This window comes from Pelobates fuscus, chromosome 3 (assembly GCF_036172605.1).
Source record: "Pelobates fuscus isolate aPelFus1 chromosome 3, aPelFus1.pri, whole genome shotgun sequence".
Classification (NCBI taxonomy): Eukaryota; Metazoa; Chordata; class Amphibia; order Anura; family Pelobatidae; genus Pelobates; species Pelobates fuscus.
In genome coordinates, this window is record NC_086319.1 from 216,878,685 (window position 1) to 216,898,958 (window position 20,274).

The window sequence follows — 20,274 nt, forward strand, 5'->3', positions numbered from 1 at the left end:
GAGTGAGCGCGCGAGCCTGAGAGTGAGCGCGCGAGCCTGAGAGTGAGTGAGCGAGCGAGCCTGAGAGTGAGTGAGCGAGCGTGAGCGAGAGTGAGTGAGCGAGCGTGAGCGAGAGTGAGTGAGTGAGCGAGCGAGCCTGAGAGTGAGTGAGCGAGCGTGAGCGAGAGTGAGTGAGCGAGAGTGAGTGAGTGAGCGAGCGTGAGCGAGAGTGAGCGAGAGTGAGTGAGTGAGTGAGCGAGCGTGAGCGAGAGCGAGTGAGTGAGCGAGCGTGCGCCCGCGAGCGTGCGCCCGCGAGCGTGCGCCCGCGAGCGCGCGTCCGCGAGCGCGCGTCCGCGAGCGAGCGTGAGCGAGCGTCCGCGAGCGTGCGTCCGCGAGCGTGCGTCCGCGAGCGTCTGTCCGTGAGTACCTTGAGGTGCATGGAGGCACGCAACGCCACGTCACATTCCGACGTAACATCAACCTCCACCTTCACAGGGTTTCAAGAAGTAGCGGGAGGATCAGATTTGGCACTGGGTGCGGACGGCGCCATTTGGGGTATACCAGAGGCCCGACTCCGCAGCCACATAGTGGCAGCAGCAATGTGAGAGGAGTCTGCTTGTTGGCTAGAAGGGAGTACTGGAATTTAGTATATGAGGGGGTAGACTGGGATGGGGGAGACTGGGATTTAGTATATGGGGGAGAAGTGGGATTTAGTATATGGGGGAGAAGTGGGATTTAGTATATGGGGGAGAAGTGGGATTTGGTATATGGGGGAGGAGTGGGATTTAGTATAGAGGGATGCCTTTTTTTTTTAATACTGTAATTTTGAAAATAAACTTACGTTTAAAATTTAAGGTTTTTTGTTTTTTTTTGCGGGCCACATAAACTTAAACGTTGTTTATGTGGCCTGTGCTAGACCGAGTTTGACATGCTTGCTTTACACTAATGTCTGAGCATGTGATGGAAATTATACTTCAGTTATTTATATTTCTGTTAGCGTTATTCAGCAAGGTGTGGACAACTTTAGCTAAATGAAGCAGTTTTGGTGTATAGAACATGCCCCTGCAGCCTAAATGCTCAATCCTCTGCCATTTAGGAGTTAAATCCCTTTGTTTATGAACCCTAGTCACACCTCCCTGCATGTGACTTGCACAGCCTTCCATAAACACTTCCTGTAAAGAGAGCCCTATTTAGTCTTTCTTTATTGCAAGTTCTGTCTTAAGATTTTCTTATCCCCTGCTATTTTAATAGCTTGCTAGACCCTGCAAGAGCCTCCTGTATGTGATTAAAGTTCAATTTAGAGATTGAGATACAATTATTTAAGGTAAATTACATCTGTTTGAAAGTGAAACCAGTTTTTTTTTCATGCAGGCTCTGTCAATCATAGCCAGGGGAGGTGTGACTAGGGCTGCATAAACAGAAACAAAGTGATTTAACTCCTAAATGACAGTGAATTGAGCAGTGAAATTGCAGGGGAATGATCTATACACTAAAACTGCTTTATTTAGCTAAAGTAATTTAGGTGACTATAGTGTTCCTTTAATAAATTTACATAGAACACGAGCATATATAATGCAGAATATTTATAATTTTGTGATATATCAAGAATTGTGATATCCCTAAATATAGCAAAACGAAATAATTGTAGATTGTAGTAGACGGCCTCTTTCTACAATATAAAAGAAAGACGAAGAGTACCTGAACAATAGATGATAAAATTATTAAGATTTATAAAGGGGAATCCCAACAATAGGAATAGTCCTCTGTAAATATATCATATAGTGGATGTCAGTGTTAAGTTTAATACAATGTACCTAGAAGGTAGGACACACTATGGCACAAGAGAGTGACAGGGATTCACTTTATTTAGTTCCACAACAGTATCTAATCTTCACCATAATTTGAGGATTTCTTCAAAACTAATAAAATACAAAAAATTAACACTGAGACACAGGCTCTCTTCCATACTTTGGTTTCTATTAGATTAATGGTTTAGATTTACTGGCAATAACATGGAGATACACTGATCAGTCAGACCACTAAAACCACCAATCCGTATCCTGCCAAATCAGTTCTGATGCATCCAGGCATGGACTCCATAAGACCTCCAAACGTGTTCTGTGGTGTCTGGCACCTAGACATTAGCAGCAGAACCTGTAAGTCCTGCAAGTTGTGAGGTGGGGACTCCATGGATTGGGGAATTTGGAGGCCAAAGCAACACTTTAAACTCTTTGTCATGTTCCTCAGAACACTCCTGAAAAATGTTTGCAGTGTGGCAGGGTGCATTATCCAACTGGAAGAGGCCAGTGCCATCAGGGAACATCATTGCCATGAAGGGGTGTACATGGTCTGCAACAATCTCTAGGTAGATAGTACATGTCAAAGTAACTTCCACATGAATGCCAAGACCCAAGCTTTCCCAGCAGAACATTGCCTCTGCTAGCCTGCTTCATACTATAGTGCACCCTGCTGTCATCTCTTCCAAAGGACAATGGCACACACACAGCTGGCCAACCAACTGATCTAAAAGAAAAATTGTATTCATCAGACTAGGTAACCTTCTTCTATTGCTCCATGGTCTAGTGCTCATGTCCCAGTTAAAGGTGCTTTTGGTGGTGTACAGGGGTCTTCATGGGAACCCTGAGCACTCTGCAACCACACAGCAAACCGCGATGCACCTTTCTATCATGACCAGTGTATATTAAAGCAATTTGAGATAAAGTAGTTCTTCTGTGTGATTGGAAAATATGGGCAAGCCTTCACTCCCTATGTGCATTAATGAGTCTTGGGCAGCCATGACCCTGATGCTGGCTCAACATTGGTCAACATTTGTCCTTCCATCAACCATTTTTTAGTAGGTATTCACCACAGCGTTCCAGAAAACTCCAAAAGACTTGCCATTTTAGAGATATGCTGACCCAATTGTTTACTATCACTATTTGGTCTTTGTCAAAGTCACTCAGATTTTTTTCGCTTGCACATTTTTCCTGCTTCCAACACATGAAATTCAAGAACTGACTTCACTTTTTGCCTAATCTATCCCACCCTATTGAAATGTGATATTGTAACAATATAATCAATGTTATTCACTTTACCTGTCAGTGGTTTTAATGTTGTGGCTGATCAGTGTATGTTCTCTTCAGGTTTCTATAACTAAATACCAAAACATAAAATGAGACAAACAAATTAAATACATACATTACTGTGTTGATCCCAGCCAGCTGTTGGAACATTTGCAACCCACAGCCAAGTAGCAGAGCACGCCGGGTTGGAGGATATATTAACATTCTGTAAATAATTGGACCACCTGAAAAGGAAACAAAAATATTTGCATGTATATTTAATTTAAAAACTTTTCTTACCATAAAAAATATGCATTAAAGACACTGTGACAACTTTGAGGATACTATTTATTGCTTGTTTTACAAAGAAGAGATGTGCTCATGCAAACTAGGCAATAGCTTTGCTTAAAACAGGTTTTATAAGGGCTGTCAAACATACAGCCTGTGGGCCACATATGGTATCCCTGAATTAGGTCCGCTGCAATAGCTGGCTGAGCTGTTCCCACAAGCAGCTGCTGTGCTGGGAGAAAGTGATTAAACTTTATTTCCTCCCAGCTCACAGACAGCAGTCAGATGAGCAAGAGAGAAGGCAGGACCTGAGCAGCGGTGGCTGGCACCACAGCCCCACAGGTAGGAGGGAGATGAGGAGGGCTGTTGGGTCTTGTGGCAGTGTAAAGCCTAGCTGTATGGCAGGGGAGTCTGTGAAATCGCAAGGGGGCAGAGACGGACATCTGCTCCATCACAATGCCCTGCACACTATGTTATTAAAGGCTGCCAAAAGCCACATAAATCAAATATGTGTAACAGTGTGTGTATGTGCATACGATAGGGTGTATACACACACAGACACACACTCTTACACGTTACTTTCCACCCAAGGAGCTGTGCAGCAATGCAGGAGCAGGCAGACACACAGGAGTGGAGATGGAAACTAAAAACTATGGCTAACCATGTTAAATGCATGTGTGTATATGTGTGTGGGGCAGTGCATACATGCTAACATTTAAACATCAATTCTGCACACAAATACCCCCCAGCATTTAAACACAGTCCTGCAATCAAACACCATTACTACAAATTCAACCATGCACTATGCACACTACCACAAACACACCTTTGCATTCAAATGGCAACAGTAAATACAAACAACTGCATATGAATGCCAACACTACACCTTTTTTTTTTGTTGTTGAAAGAAAGTAATGATTTACATGTATGACATCTGAAGTTGTTCTTTGTGCCGGCTTATGTTCTTGTTTGTACATGTGTGTATTTATAAATTATATGCATTTCAGTGAGCTGTTTGGCCCTACATAACAAATGGATTATATTATGATGTAGGGTTAGTTTAAAGGAACACCAAGAAAAATAAGGTAAACTCATTGCACAGACTATTGATTCAGTTGGTTACGTTTTCCAGTGTCCCTTTAAAAAAAATGCTGGTGCTATAAGCCTACCACTTTTCTCAGCTATACCAGAGAAAGAAAATATATTTACTCTTCTGTCTATAAAAAAATTTTTTTGGAGTATGCAAAGTGTACGTCAAGTCTCCACCTCCTCTCACAAGTCTTATCAAGAGCCAGAGGTACGGCTGCATGCAGGAGAGTTTGAAGGAATTTGGGGACCCCAAGCAAAATGGACATGGAGGCCCCCGGGCGGCCTCCACCCCTGAGCGGCGGCCCTAAATAACAATGAGGGGGCCTACTGTCCTCCCCCCGGCCCCACCCCTGCGCGGTGGGTGCCCTAAATAACAATGAGGGGGGGGGAGACCTACTGTCCTCCTCCCCAGCCCCCAACCCTGCGCGGCGGGTAGGGGCCCTACATAACAATGAGGCGGTGACCAACTGTCCTCCTCCCCCCAGCAGTGGGTGGGGGCCCTAAATGAAACCCCCCCCCTCCAAGGTGACTAGGGGTCCCCAAGCCCGTAGTCACCCCCCCCCACCCAAATAAAACTATTCCCTACCTACCCCCCTCACCCTAAAAATAGTGAGGGGGGCATAAAATGACTAACCTGTAAATTAAAATAAAACTTACAATTTGATGTCTTCTTTCTTCTAAAATCTTAATTTTTCAGCCCCAAAAAATGCCAAATAAAAAACCATAATACCGGGGAATTAAAAAAAAAAAATTTTGAGCGCAAAAAAACTCCTGACGCTAAAAAATATAATCCATCTTCACCCATGGAGGGCTCCGCGCAGACTGAGCTCTGCAGGCCTTCCTGCCCTGCAATTAGACTAAGAACACTCTGATTGGTTGGTTTAAGCCAATCAGAGTGCTCTTTGCCATTTTACACCGGTGGGAAAGTTCTTTGGAATTTTCCCACGCTGTGTAATTTGACTCATAACACTCTGATTGGTTACTTAATCCACCAATCAGAGTGTTCTGTGTCATTTTACACAGCGTGGAAAAGTTCCAAAGAACTTTCCCACGCTTTGTAAAATGACACAGAGCACTCTGATTGGTTTGTAAGCCGTCCCCCACCCTGCAGAGCTCAGTCTGCGCGGAGCCTTCATGGGTGAAGAAGGATTATGTTTTTTAGCGTCGGGTTTTTTTTTGCGCTCGGATTTTTTATTTTAAATTCGACGGGTATTAGGTTTTTTTTTTATTTTTTTTTAATTCTTTATTTTTGTGAGTATCGGCAAACAATACAACATATTTTGTGATCATAAAGAATACAAAATAGTGAGTAGGCGCTTCCGAATATGTAACAGAGATAGTTGAAAAACAGGGTATGATACAACAGTGTTTCCCAGACACTAAATCAGAATGAAAAATAAGTAAAAGATGTGTATCACAAACCACATAGGGAGGGGAAATCCCTGAGCCAGGTGTAATAATAAACAATAATAGTAACCAAAAGATACGACCTGAGCACAGGCGAATGGCAGAGTATTATCTATAAAATAAGAATAAAAAACATAACATAGTGTGTACTGTATATTGAAAATCTGTAAATAATATGAGGATGGACTACCACTCACATTTACCAGAGCCGTACCAGGCTCTGTATAGCAGGCTCAAAGGTGCCAATTCAGGCTAACGAAACTCCAAAGCAGAAATATGCAGGATTCCGTAGTAAAAAAAGAATTTATTTGATGAATAAAAATATAAATATAAAATAACAGACTCCCGGTTACAAGGGGGTGGAACCCAAACAACAAATGTTATAAAATGAAGGTATCCACTTACCCCAAACAAAGTAAACCGTCGGAGTAAGTATAAAGAACAAATAAAATACAATCAAATGATAAAAGGACAGCAGACGCGTTTCGGCTCGGTGGCCTTCTTCCAGTGCTGATTTTCGGATCCTCGTGGCTTGTTTAAATGCGCCCGGCATTGTAGATCACCTGTGCGTGTTTTTCTTCCGTATACGCCATTTCCGGTAATTGCGGACGATGTCATTTCCGGTATCGTCAGTTGGAACGCACGGTGGAACGCATGCAGCGTTCAGTAGTTTCCGGTCTCGGAAAAATTATATTTAAAAAAAGAATTGATTATATATAGGAACAGAAATACATACAAAGACCTAAAAAAACCTTTATAAAGTAAATAAAGATCCATAAAGGTGGATCTTAAACTGTCATCTTTTTAAACTCTCATATTAATTAACCACTTTAGTAAACAAAGCTTATAATGAAGCATACACATAAGTGGAGTGTAGAAGCCGGCCAAACATAGGCAAAAAGGAATTATGTAAAAAAGAGTTATGTAAAAAAAGGGGGAATGGATAATGGAAAATATCTAAAATAAAAATATTACAAAAAATGAGAAAACTCAAAATCTAAATTTAAACCCTTAGGGAATAAGCAGTCCATATCAAAAATCCATTTGCTCTCTATCTTTGCCAGCTCCTTTACATTGTTTTCACCCCTCCAATTTTTTACTTTTTTGAAAATAGCCATAAATGATAGTACAGATGGATCACTTCTATGTTTTTTGGCAAAGTGTGCTGAAACACTATGTTTCATATACCCCCTCTGGATATTGCCCACGTGTTCCGCAATCCTAGTTTTTAGGGTCCTGGTGGTCATCCCTATGTACTGCAGACCACATGGGCACCAGAGGAGGTATATGACATTAGTAGAGTGACATGTCAGAACCTGGCGGATAGGAAAAGTATGATGATTAAAATGAGAAACAAAGGAGGTGATTTTTTGTTTGTTAAATAAAGTTTTCTTACACGTAACACATGTTTTGCAGGGATAAAAACCCGGCTCAATGTTAAAAAGGTTTTTTTTATTTTTTTTAATTATCTTTTTTCTCCTTAATAAAGCTTGTCGTTAGATGTTGTTTTAGATTTTTTGCTCCTCTATAAACAATAACTGGTTTTTCTCCTATAATTTTCCCAAGAGTTGGTTCTGATTTGAGAATGTACCAATATTGATTAATAATGTGTTTTATCTGTTTAGCATTTTCATTATAATTTAAGACAATTGGAACATTTGAGAAACCTTCCTTCTTTTTTACATTATCTGTTTTTTTCTTTAGAATTTCCTTCCGTTCTTTTTCTTTAGTTTTATTTATAAAATTGTCTAAGGATTTTTCATCATAGTTTTTCTCAACCAATCTAGTTTTTAAAAATTGTGCCTGTTCATCGAATGACTTTGGATCGCTACAATTTCTGTATAGACGTAAGAATTGGCTGTTAGGCATATTATGCAGCCATGGGCCGTAGTGGCAGCTTGAAGTATCTATATACCCATTGACGTCGACCTTCTTAAAGAAGGTCTTGGTCTGAATGGTTTGGTTTTCAATGTAGATGTATAGATCAAGAAAACTAATGCCTACAGTGCTATGTTCACTGGTAATGTGTATATCTGAGTGATTACAATTCAGAAAATTAATAAAAAGTCCAAGTGTGTCCACATTTCCTCGCCAAATAAAAAAAATGTCATCGATGTACCTGCGATAGAAAACCAGATTCTCCGCCCAGCGCGCCTCTGAGAGAAAAGAATTCTCCCAATAGGCCATAAAAAGGTTGGCGTAGCTGGGCGCGAATCTGGTTCCCATCGCGGTACCCTTGAGCTGCAAAAAAAAATTTTCATCGAACCAAAAATAATTGTTATGGAGAATAAGTTTGATACTCTCCATGACAAATGCAGTCTGATCCTCCTTCATATTACTTTGATGTTTTAAAAAATATTCCACCGCTTCACAGCCTAGAGCGTGCGATATGCAAGTATATAAACTTGTAACATCGCATGTTACTAGGAGGTAGTCATTCTCCCACCGTATGTCCATCAGAAGCGTTAATAAAGATGTAGAGTCTTTAAGGTATGATGGTTGTGATGTTACCAAGGGCTGGAGTTGTTTATCTACATACTCAGAAAGGTTACTTAGGAGTGACCCAACCCCGGACACTATGGGTCTCCCTGGTGGATTTTTTTGATCTTTATGAATTTTGGGGAGTATGTACAGTACTGGAATCCTGCATGTAGAGACATCAAGATAGGAGAACTCATGCTTGTTTAGGATATCAAGCACTTTACCCCTATCCAAAAGCTCTGAGTATGCCTTTCTGATTTGACTAGTGGGATCACCCTTTAGTTCTTTGTAAGTGGTAACATCATTGAGTTGTCTATATATTTCTAGGTAATATTGATCTTTATTGAGGATCACTATACCCCCGCCTTTATCGGCGGGTTTAATGACTATACTTGTGTCTGATTGTAGTTCTTTCATAGCTTTCCTTTGTTGGTGGTTAATATTATCATGTTTGGGTCTGTTAATTTTCTTTACCTCGCCCATAACCAGTTTTTCAAAGACTTTCATCTCACTATTGACACAGTGTCGGGGGAAGAAAGTGGACTTCTTTTTTAAAGAGGTATGTATGGACTCTTGGGATATGGTTGCTTCTTCTATATAAGGTGATTTCTCAAAAAACATTTTTATACTTAAATTGCGTATAAATTTTGTTATGTCTATAAATGTATTAAACGGTTGATTATATTCTGATGGCACAAACTTTAAACCTTTTTTTAAAATTTCCATTTGGGGTTTAGTGAGAGTTTTGTCGGATAAATTAAAGATTCCTAGTGTTCCGCAATCTTGCCTCTTTTCTTCTCTCTCCAAAAGTCTTCCTGCTCTAATTCCTCTCTTCCTCCCTGCCAATTTCTTTTTTGGGGAAAATTTCTGAGATCTCTCCTTAGTGGTTTCTGCCCTAAAAAAAGTGGGGATTGTTGGGAGGGAGACTGTTTTGGGGAATTTTCTGATAGGGCTCTGAATTTAGGTCTTTGAAATCTACCATAGTTATTTTCCACCTTATTATATGACCTTCTTTGATAAGGGACTTTTTTTGGTGTATTTTTATTTTCTCTGTTTTGGGCATAAACAGATGTCTCATTTTCTCGTGTTTGGAATTGCCTATAGGGTTGTCTACGTTCATAATTATGTCTATTAATTGGAGCTTGATAGGGATAATTCCCTCTATGTAAATAGGATTTGTGATCAGCAGGTAAAACAGTTTTACAGTACTAAAATCTATTATGCCACTTAGCGTAGTCTACTCAGTTTTATTTTTGGTATATGCGGGTTCACCCAGGTGGCCCTATCGGCGTTCCTGGAGATTGCAGCAGGGTGGGGCGATAAACTTGGGCCGTATGTGCCTTATGGCTAGTGTACCGTACGCCTTGATTCCAAGGCCAGCTGGAGGCACGTTATGGTTTTATTGGGTAGGGGAGCCCTTGGGTCCGGGTGTGGGTTCCCATTTTGTTTTGCTATATCTGAGGGTGGGAGTTATGCTCTGGGCGCCCGGAGGGCTGATATTTTTAAGCTAGTACGTCGCATGGTGTCGCTTGGGGGGTGCTATGGGGTTGAGCTAGGTCTAAGGCTTTCGGAGCCGGCAACATTAAATAACAGATATAAAATATAACATAAACAAAAAGTAACATAAACATAGACCACTTCCTTTCCCTGTTAAGTTAGAGAAGGAAGAAGGCAACAGGTATAGGGTTTTATGAAAGGCAAAACTCAGTCCCTAGGTTCAGGGTGGCTGTGCTGCTGTCGTGGGTGCTCCCCCTCTTGGCACGAATGGAGTAATGTCCGCCACATTCCAGGCTGGGTGGGTTGTGACCTGTGGCTGTGCTGTCGGTAGGCCGAGGGCATGCAGGAAAGTAGAGGCTTCGGCCGGGTGTGAGATAGCGTGTGTTTTTCCTGCCTTATGAGCAAGTAGTCTGCGGGGGCCCCACTTGTAGGTAATGGATTTTTCCTGAAGCACTTGGGTTATGGGCTTGAGAGAGCGCCGCCAGGACAGGGTATATCTGGAGAAGTCCCGATAAAATGTCAGCTGGTCGCCCTCAAAGGGCACCGTGGGAGTACCTCGTACAGCCCCCATAATAATGCCACGGTCCGCGTCACGTACCAGTTTAAGCAGTACTTCTTTAGGCGTCTCCTGGGGTGCAGCGGCAGGTCTATTAAGCCTGTAGCAGGAGTCCACTATTATCAGTTTAGAGTGCTTGGGCATTAGGAGGATGGCAAGGAGTCTCCTGCAGTAGTGGGGGAGTTCTGTGTCAGTTACAGTCTCTGGGATGCCTTTTATACGTAGGTTGCGTGCCCTGTCCTTGTCCTCTAGGTTAGCCAATTGGGCTTGCTGAGCAGCGCTTTGTTTCTGCAGTGCTTCAATGGCAGCATCTGTGGCTGTCTGAGCGAGCGCGTGGCCTGCCATACCTTCCTCCATCTTGTGCATGCGGGTGGTGAGCATGGATACCTCCTCCCGTATCGGCGCCAAGTCCGCCTTGAACATGGCTTGGATCTCTGCTACCAGGGCTTTGATATCTGCCCTCGTGGCCGGAGCAGAGTCCCCCAGCTCTGTGGTCGCCCTCGGCTCCGTTCGTTTCCTCGGCGGAGGGGAGAGGTCATCAGCCGTGTTGCTGTCCTCGTCCGAGGACAGATGCGTGTGGGCCGCTGCGGGCGCCATCTTGGTGTGTGTCAGCCTCGCTGCAGTCAGCATGTAAGTGCCGATATCCTGAGAACCCGAGCCCGGGTCTGGACGCAGCTTCTTGCTTTTTTCCCCCCATGTTGTCGGAAACCAGACTGCTTCCAGTGGAGGTCTAGTTGCGGGGTATACTCGGGGTTTGCTGTCTTTTTCTCGGGCTGAGTAGCGGAGCAGCTCCGAGACGCGTCTAGCTCGTTTGGGCGCCGGCTCCGCCCCTGGGTATTATGGTTTTTTATTTGGCCATCAAATGGTAAGTTTTATTCTAATTTACAGGTTAGTTATTTTATTCCCCCCTCACTATTTTTAGGGTGAGGGGGTAGGTAGGGGATAACTTTTATTTGGTGGGGGGTGACTATGGGCTTGGGGACCCCTAGTCACTGTGGAAGGGGGGGGGCGGGAGGATTTTAATTTAGGGCCACCACCCACCGCTCAGGGGTGGGGGCCAGGGGGGGGAGGACAGTAGGGCCCCCCTGTCATTCTTATTTAGGGCCCCCAACCACCGCTCAGGGGTGAGGGTTGGGGGCCGGGGGGGGGGGGGCAGTAGGTCCCCCCCTATTGTTATTTAGGGCCCCCACCCACCTCGTATGAGTGGGGGCCTTGGGGGGAGGACAGTAGGTCCCACCCCCCTCATTGTTATTTAGGGCCCCCACCCACCGCGCAGGCTGCTCACTGTTTACCAGACATGCCCCTACTCGCGGTCTAGCGAGTAGGGGCTGTATTTACTAATACTAAGTAATCTTTACTTAGTATTAGTAAATGTGGATGAAAGACCAATTTAGGTCTTTCAGCTGTTTGGTAGATAGCTCCCTAATATCGTGGGAATTACGGAGTTATCTACTAAGTGGCTGCAAGATGCAGCCACCGCAATGAATAGGATCGGAGTTTCATTCATTCGAATGAAATTGCGATACAAACAAAGTCCCGAATTGCGTTCTAACACGAATGGAGAAACTGTTCTCATTCTGTTAGGACGCAATTCAGCAGTTTTGCTGACGTTCTGTCTAAGTGACAGGACGTTCGGCAATACCGACAGGAGGCCTCGTGGGAACAGGGAGGAAAGCTATTTGCACTTTACTGCATTGACTATCAAAGGGGCGCTCACACAGTTTGTCGTTGCATTTTATTCTTAACCAGTCGATGTCTTGGGGCCCCAGGCAAGCTCGGGGCCCCAAGCAATTGCTTGGTTTGCTTGCCTTGACGCGACGGGCCTGGCTGCATGCGTGAGGGTTTTTTGGCTCAGTGTACACTGTACACATCCATAAACCTACACATTGATATGGCTTTCGATAGACTGTATGAAAAACAGAATGAGAATTGTCTCTTTAAAGGAATATTCTTTTCATTTACTTGTTTAAATGTATAAAGCACCACATGACCAACTAACTACATTTTCTTTTCGAGCTTTGAACAATAGCCATTTCCATACAAGGGTACAAAAATGCCTATTATTAAACCTCACCTGCAAAACGCAGATATCTATCTTTTCTATAAAATGATTGATCCCGCTGGACCTACTATTCATTGTCTCCAGGCAACCAACAATTGGAGACTATGCTAGAAAGAATTAGATACGATAACGAGAAGAAAGACAGGAAATTATATAACTAATTGTTATACAGTGACTAGATAGATTCAGAGAAAATAATAGCATATCTACATTCAGTTACTAAATGCAGATGATATAGATGCCTGCATTGGAGACGGAAGAGGAGGCAGAATCCATAGATAAAGGACTAACATGCTAGTAAGTTATTTTTTCACAGAGAATAAAGTGTAGCTATCAAGCTTATTTTTTCTGTATGAAATTATATTATTCAGTGCTACAAGTGCTCCATAAAGTGAAGATTAAAGATAATTTTGAGTATGACTAAAGATATTGCAATGTATTAATTTATCAAATAAACACTCAAAGCCTGTCACTGGCCCCCAATGGAGCTTAGCAGTACTGTAACATTCATCAGGGGCAGTGATATTTTTTTATTATTTGTAATTTAAATATTTTTCCATGTTCATTCAAAGTCTCCCGAAAATCCGCAAGTTTGTGTGCTTATAGTGCTCTAACAGTCGCATACCTAAACATTAGTTGAGACTTGATGAAGGGTACAAAACGAATGTTTTTTTAATGGCCAGGTGGCCTGCTTATATTCACAGACCCCCTGCATGGAGTCTACAGTAAAAACAGATAAGCCCACCCTGGCATCTCTGTGTCTGGGAGATAAGTGAGTTTGCTTTGCTTAAACTAATTATCTCCCAGGCACTAGAGGTACAGTGACTAAAACACCCCAAAACATACACAATATTAATAGGAAACCCCCACAAGTCTTATATCCTCGTGAACCTTTATTGCAATTAGCACAGTCCTCTAGGTATTAAAACATGCACAGTCTTTTGTTTTTAATATAACTCCAGGCTCTTTATTGGGAACTCCACACAGAAGACGGCATCAAAACAAAAAAAAAAACATATCAAAAGTCTCTAAAACAAAATCCTCGCTCGTTTGAGCACTTACTGACATTTCATTCCCTATCTATCAAGGGTAAAACTAAAAAAAAAATACAGGTTTCACCAACCTTGTGTCTTATCAATTCTCTACACTCCAGTGCTCAGTCACCTTGGCTGACAACTTCTGCACTCCAGTGCTCCAAACCAGCCTGCTGCTTCCAACCTCCAAAGGAAAAACCACAAATCTCCCTTACCTGCCTAGCAGGGAGGGGTTTATTCCCACTGCTGCAGCTGATTAATTGCAGCTGAGCAATGGGTTGGAGACAACCCGCATTCCTGGCCTAGACCTTATGTCTCCCAGTTGCTTGTAAACTGAGGATTGGAGCACCAGCCCGCCCCCTACTCTCCAAACACTCAACCCCAGGGGCTAAACATTATTTTATCTTGCATACCACACATACTCCCCCTGGGGTTAAATGTCATATGCTTCTTTAGAAATCTAAGGGAAATATAGACTCCTTCACTGATCACGTCATTGCACTTTATCACATATCCCGCTCCCCAGCTCAGACCCATCGGGGCGAGCGGCCTTGGAACACAAACCGTGAACATCCACATTACCTTGGGCTGCACCAGCCCTGACTTGCTTCTCAGATACAGGAAGGTGCCTATTGTAGATGGCTGCTATATTACTCTCTTGTAGTTTAAGGAGCCCCCACCCAATGGTGTAACCCAGATATTTAGCCTCTTCTAATCCTAAAGTACACTTCGCAGTGTTAACTGTCAAACCGGAAGCCCTTACATTATTCACAACTGCCTGGACCTTCATCAGGTGTGCTTTCCAGTCCCCACTGTGAATCACCACATCATCCAGGTAGGCAGCTGCGTACTCTCTGTGGGGCCAAAGTATCCTATCCATCATATGCTGAAAAGAGGCTGGTGCACTATGCAACCTGAATGGCAGTACTTGATATTGCAATAACCCCTCAGGAGTAGAAAACGCTGTCCTTCCCTTTGCTTCTTTGGTCAGGGGAGCCTGCCAATACCCTTTGATCAGGTCCAAGGTTCTCAGATACCTGGCCTCACCTATTTGCTCTTGCATTTGAGCTACATGTTCTATAGGGGCTTCACTAAGTGGAGGTTCTAACTCATTACACAGGTACCCAAAGTGTGTCTCTTGCTCGATACCCAATTCACAATCACTTTACCAGAAAGTAAAATCATCTATTCCCTCTAACCCATGTGTCTCCCCAGAGCATATTTCAAGATGAGCTGAGGGCTTTTTCCTTATTGGGTGGAAGTGAGGGAGGTTCCTCTCTAACACCACATCATAGGGTAATGGGGGGCAACCCTCCTTACAGGACATTTGACCCTTCCTACCTCTGTGATAAACTCTACCTCTGCTGTGGGGTATGTGTGTGTCAGGATCGGGACAGGGATCCAACACGCAGAGTACAAACAGGTACAGGGTACGTATACCGGACCTTAGAATGGCCGGACTAACGTAAGTAGTAGTAAAGAATGGTCTAGAGACAAGCCGAGGTCGAGGGAACGAGAGAGCAGGTAAACGAGAGACAAGCCGAGTCAAAGGGTAATAGAGGTAAACGAGGTAGAACAGACAAGCCGGGTCAAAACCAAAGAAACTAACAGAATACAAGAGCACTGAGTGACTAGACAAGCTAGAACCACGACAGGGCAATGAACAAACGTAGAAAGCCCTCTTTTATAACCTGATTCTAAACAGGTAATCACGCCCCCGACGAATCCTCATTCGTGCTTGGGGCTTGATTGACAGATCGGGTTGGGTTGTCGTCATGACGTCGGCTACTGAACGCCGCGTCATAAAAGGAAGTGGATCCCTCGCGGCCGGCGTGTAAACGACCGAGGGAACCGCGAGGAACGAGTGATTCAACCCTCTTGCGAGGAAGAACGTCCAAGTGTCTCACCTCCACAGAGGTAGAGACAGCAGGTACCCTGACAGTGTGCCGGTAACTATGTATACAAACAATACCAAACATTTTCCTAGTATCGAATTTCTCTGGCTGGCGTAGAACCCTTTTTTTTATCAAAGTAACCTCACTCCCAGAATCAAGCAGTGCTTGTATACACTTCCTATCCACCATCACCACTTTTAGCTGTGCTGTAACACCACCACTAGTCACCACACACTTTCTTTAACCCCTTAAGGACCAAACTTCTGGAATAAAAGGGAATCATGACATGTCACAAATGTCATGTGTCCTTAAGGGATTAAGAAAGTCAATTCAATCCTATGCAGAGCCCTTATTCCTATGTCACACTGCATTGGCTCTTCACTCTCAGGACAGTTATATGCAATATGTCCTGGCACGTGGCATTTGAAGCATCTGAGTTGTTCCTCGGTCTGGTCTTGTAGCCGTAATGGGACTTTTGGGTACGTTCTACCACCATAGTCATATTGTCCCGTGCTCAGTATAAGGTTTTGTCCTTTCTTCTCCAGCTTCCCTGCTTATCTGGTTGTTGGTGGATCTGGACTTAGGCTGAGGATCAATACTGTGTGGCTCCTAAGAGGCCAAATATCTCACAATCATCATCTGCTTCCAAATCCGCAGCAGCTTCTGTTTTGATAATTTCTCAATGTCTGAGGTACTTATTAGCTCAAACTCCACAAAGGCTTGGCTTGTAACTAGCCTTTCTGTATCTCCTATGCATCTAATTACTTTATAAGCTGAACTTTCCATTTGCTCAACCTCTTCAAGACCTGGTTCTGTCACCAGCCCAGCCTCGACTGGAACAGGTCCCTATTGAAGGGCTCGAAAACACCCTCCATCTGTTCTGTGAATCCCTGGGTATCTCCCTTGGTTCAGCCTAGCAGTCTCCCTGCTCCCTCAGGGGTTTCCAGACACACAGACATGGCCTCTTGGTGGATTATGAAAGCCCCTGCACCGAGCTGCTGGTCAGGCAGTCCAAGTCCCTCTTCTAATTCCACAACATCCTTCATTTCATGTTCTTTGCTCTCAGAATCTGGCAGCGTTTCCAGGTGGTCAGTGCGCACAGGCACTGTAGATGTAGTCTTTGCCAGCAAATCCAGTTCTACGGCTCCCGGACAATCATTCAAAGCCTTGCATACAATTTTTTTTCCCCTTTGCAGTTTTCTTTAGGATGCTTCTGCATGCTGTAGTCTCATCACCTTTAAACTGTGTATTTATACTTTTCTCATTTTTTATAGCACATGCCAGTTTAACACTGCTAGCCTCGGTCAAATGCTTTTTTCCTTCTTTTGTTGCCTTGGGAGAATGTATCAACAACTCTATGTTTCCAATGTCTTTCCAGCTTTCTCTTTAAACATGCAAAATTCAGTTTCTGAGCTTGACATTTTTTTTGTATCTAACGCTTTTCCCAAGGCCTCTTTATTTGTTGTGATGCCAAACAAAGCAAGTTTGAAGCAGTCATGTGTAGCTGTAATGTTTTGATTTTCAAATAAACACTTGTCAATAAGTTTGTCTCGTTCTCCCTTCTGATTCTTCTTCTGTTCTTTCTTACTTTGTCTCATTTCATCAGTGTCACCATCACCCTCTTCCACATTATCACTACTTTCAGGCTCATCTTTTCCCTTCTTGTCTTCTAATTCCTGTTCTAGCTCTTCTACGCGAGTCTCAACATCACGCTTTGCTGCCTCCTTGCTTTTCAGCTTGCCGAAGACTTCTTGTTTCTCAAAGTTTTCAGGTGCAGTCTCTGCATTTGCTTCAACTGGTTCACTTTTATTTATCTCCATATCATGTGCTGCTTCAGTCTGGATTGTGAAAGTTAAGTCATCATCCTCAGCTTCTTTCAGGTGTGTGTTAGTATCTATTTCTCTTTTTACTGCCTTTGTCATCTTATGTAGGATGTCAGTTGCTCGGATACGGGATCCCTTGTCCCCAGGCTCCCTGCAGTGGGCAATCTCAGGAACGGCAGCTCTATGCCCTGCTGAGAATCCCCAGGTTCTTAACCTATGCAGCCAGTAAACTGTTTGTACAACGGTTGCCTGTACCAGAGCCTTCACCAGGTCCTTTATTTTAGCACTAAGCAGATAACAGTCTTAAAGGCACAGTGCTACTTCTTTGTTTAACACATGGGTCGTCAACCTGGTCCCTACCGCCCACTAGTGGGCGTTTCAGGATTCCAAGTGGGCGTTAGAGATTTCCTCATTGGGAGAGATTGGGTGGGTGAGAGGGCGGGTGTGAGCCGGCGGTACCCCTGCGGGTGGGTGTGAGCCGGCGGTACCCCTGCGACTGGGTACCGCCATCACCATATGCGGCTCCGGCCCGCGTGGCAAACCGCCATCCAAGGGGTCCATCGGGTGGCCCATGCTGTCAGGGCCACCCGATGGATGTGGATTGTGAGGGGGCCCGGTCAACGCTGGTCGCTTTAACAGCGTGACCGGGCCCCCTGTGATTACATCACACGCAAGGAGGAAGTGACTTCACGTCACTCCTCCCAGCTAAGACACAGACCGTGCGGAAGGAAGCAGAGGGAGTCAGAGTGGGAACTCTGACTCCCATCCACCTGAGCCACCACTGGACCCCAGGGAAAGTCACCCTCCTGCACCTTAAAGGTAGGAAACAGGAGGGTGACTTAAATATAATGTGTGTCTGTATGTATGTGTCTTTGTATGTATGTCTTGTGTGTGTGTGTGTCTGTATGTATGTGTCTTTGTATGTATGTCTTGTGTGTGTGTCTTGTGTATGTATGTATTTGTATGTATGTGTTGTGTGTGTCTTTGTCTTTGTATGTGTGTCTTATGTATGTGTCTTTGTATGTATGTGTGTCTTGTGTGTCTGTATGTGTGTGTATCTTTGTATGTATGAGTGCATGTCTGTTTGTATGTATGTATGTATGTATGTATGTATGTGTGTGTGTGTGTGTGCGCGCCTGTATGTATGTGTGCCTGTCTGTTATAGTGGGCTATAGTAAGTAATAGTAAGTGAGCTACCTAGCTCATTCCTACTGGGCATTGCTATAAGTAAGGTTAAAAAATAGAAAAAAGGAGAAAAAAAAAAAAGGTTGGAAGGGGAATTGAGGAGAGCACAGATGAGAAATCATATTATGCGCAAACATAGAAGTCGTCTGAATATCACCTAAAGAGGAGACCTTTGTTTGTTCCTTACGAAAATCGAACCAGATATCAAAAATTTAGTCTCGCAGCTTCAACCTCAAGGATCTCATTAATCACTAGTAAAGGTAATTTCAATTTACTTTATTGTTCTCTCATTAAACTTTATAAAGTTAAAAACATTATAAACATGCATTAATTAGAAATAAAAAGATAAATGTACGTACATTTTTTTTTTTTAAAACACCCTCCTTTTTAAAAAATATTCCGCACTTGCGCGAAAACTGGTGGGTGGTAAGGATTTTTTTCCATCAAGAAAGATGCATTAGTGGGCGGTAGGTAGAAAAAGGTTCACTACCACTGGTTTAACAGGTTTGCCAAACGAAAGTCCTCAATAAGCAGACTAACAGACGACTGGCATATCCACAGACCGTATATGTGCTAATGTGCCCGCATTCTCCACCATTGTGATCCTCTATTGCAATTAGCACAGTCCTCTAGGGTATAAAACGTGCAAGTCTTTTGTTTTTAATATAAGCTCAAGCTCTAGAGGTACAGTGACTAAAACACCCCAAAACATACACAATATTAATAGGAAACCCCCACAAGTCTTATATCCCCTATGAACTTTTATTGCAATTAGCACAGTCCTCTAGGGAATAAAACATGCACAGTCTTTTGTTTTTAATATAACTCCAGGCTCTTTATTGGGAACTCAATACAGAAGACGACATCAAAACAAAAGAAACAATATATCAAAAGTCCCTGTAAACAAAATCCTCGCTCATCTGAGCACTTACTGACATTTCATTCCCTATCTATCAAGGGTAAAACTAAAAAAGATACAGGTTTCACCAATCTTGTGTCTTATCAATTCTCTACACTCCAGTGCTCAGTCACCTTGGCTGCCAACCTCTGCACTCCAGTGCTCCAAACCAGCCTGCTGCTTCCAACCTCCAAAGGAAAAACCACAAATAACCCTTACCGGCCTAGCAGGGAGGGGTTTATTCCCACTGCTGCAGCTGATTAATTGCAGCTGAGCAATGGGTTAGAGACAACCCGCATTCCTGGCCTAGACCTTATCTCTCCCAGTTGCTTGTAAACGGAGGATTGAAGCACCAGCCCGCCCTACTCTCCAAACGCTCAACCCCAGGGGCCCATCTCTAAACATTATTTTATCTTGCATACCACACATACTCCCCCTGGGGTTAAATGTTATCTGCTTCTTTACAAATCTAGGGGAAATATAGACATTTTAACTGTGAATGTCAAAATACGGTTTGCTTTTACTGCAATAAAATACACATATTTGTATTCAGTGATGTCTCATGTGTAAAACAAACACTGGCCAAAATTTGCGTTCAAATTAGTTTTTTGCATTTTCAAATATTAACACTAACTTTGGCCAGTGTTTGTGACCAAGTGGCTACTAAAAAAGACTGGACATACCCCATTTGCAATACCTTGGGTTGTCTCCTTTTGCAAATGGTATGGCATCATGGGGGTAATTCTTATTTCTGGGCTACCTATGGTCTCAAAGGCAACGTAACCAATCTGGCGAATTTCAATTTCAAATGTAACGTGCTATATTTGACCCTGTAACTTCCCAAAACACCATAAAACCTGTACATAGGGGGTACTGTTTTACACAGACATAGCTGAATACAAATATGTGTATTTTATTGCAGTAAAAGCAAACAGTATTTTGACATTCACAGTTAAAATGTCACGTAGAACTAAGAACATTTAAAAACAAATCTTATTTTCTCCCATTTTTTTTTTAT

At 43.2% G+C, this 20,274-nt stretch overlaps 1 protein-coding gene across 1 annotated transcript in view; it reads right to left on the bottom strand.

Annotated features, from left to right (window-relative positions):
• Positions 1 to 20,274, bottom strand: part of SLC2A13 (solute carrier family 2 member 13) — a 282,474-nt gene that overhangs the window by 125,437 nt on the left and 136,763 nt on the right. Inside the window, exon 4 of the mRNA XM_063448079.1 lies at positions 3,178 to 3,286. Coding sequence (XP_063304149.1) covers positions 3,178 to 3,286 — 109 coding nt within the window. The remainder of the gene's footprint in view (positions 1 to 3,177; positions 3,287 to 20,274) is intronic.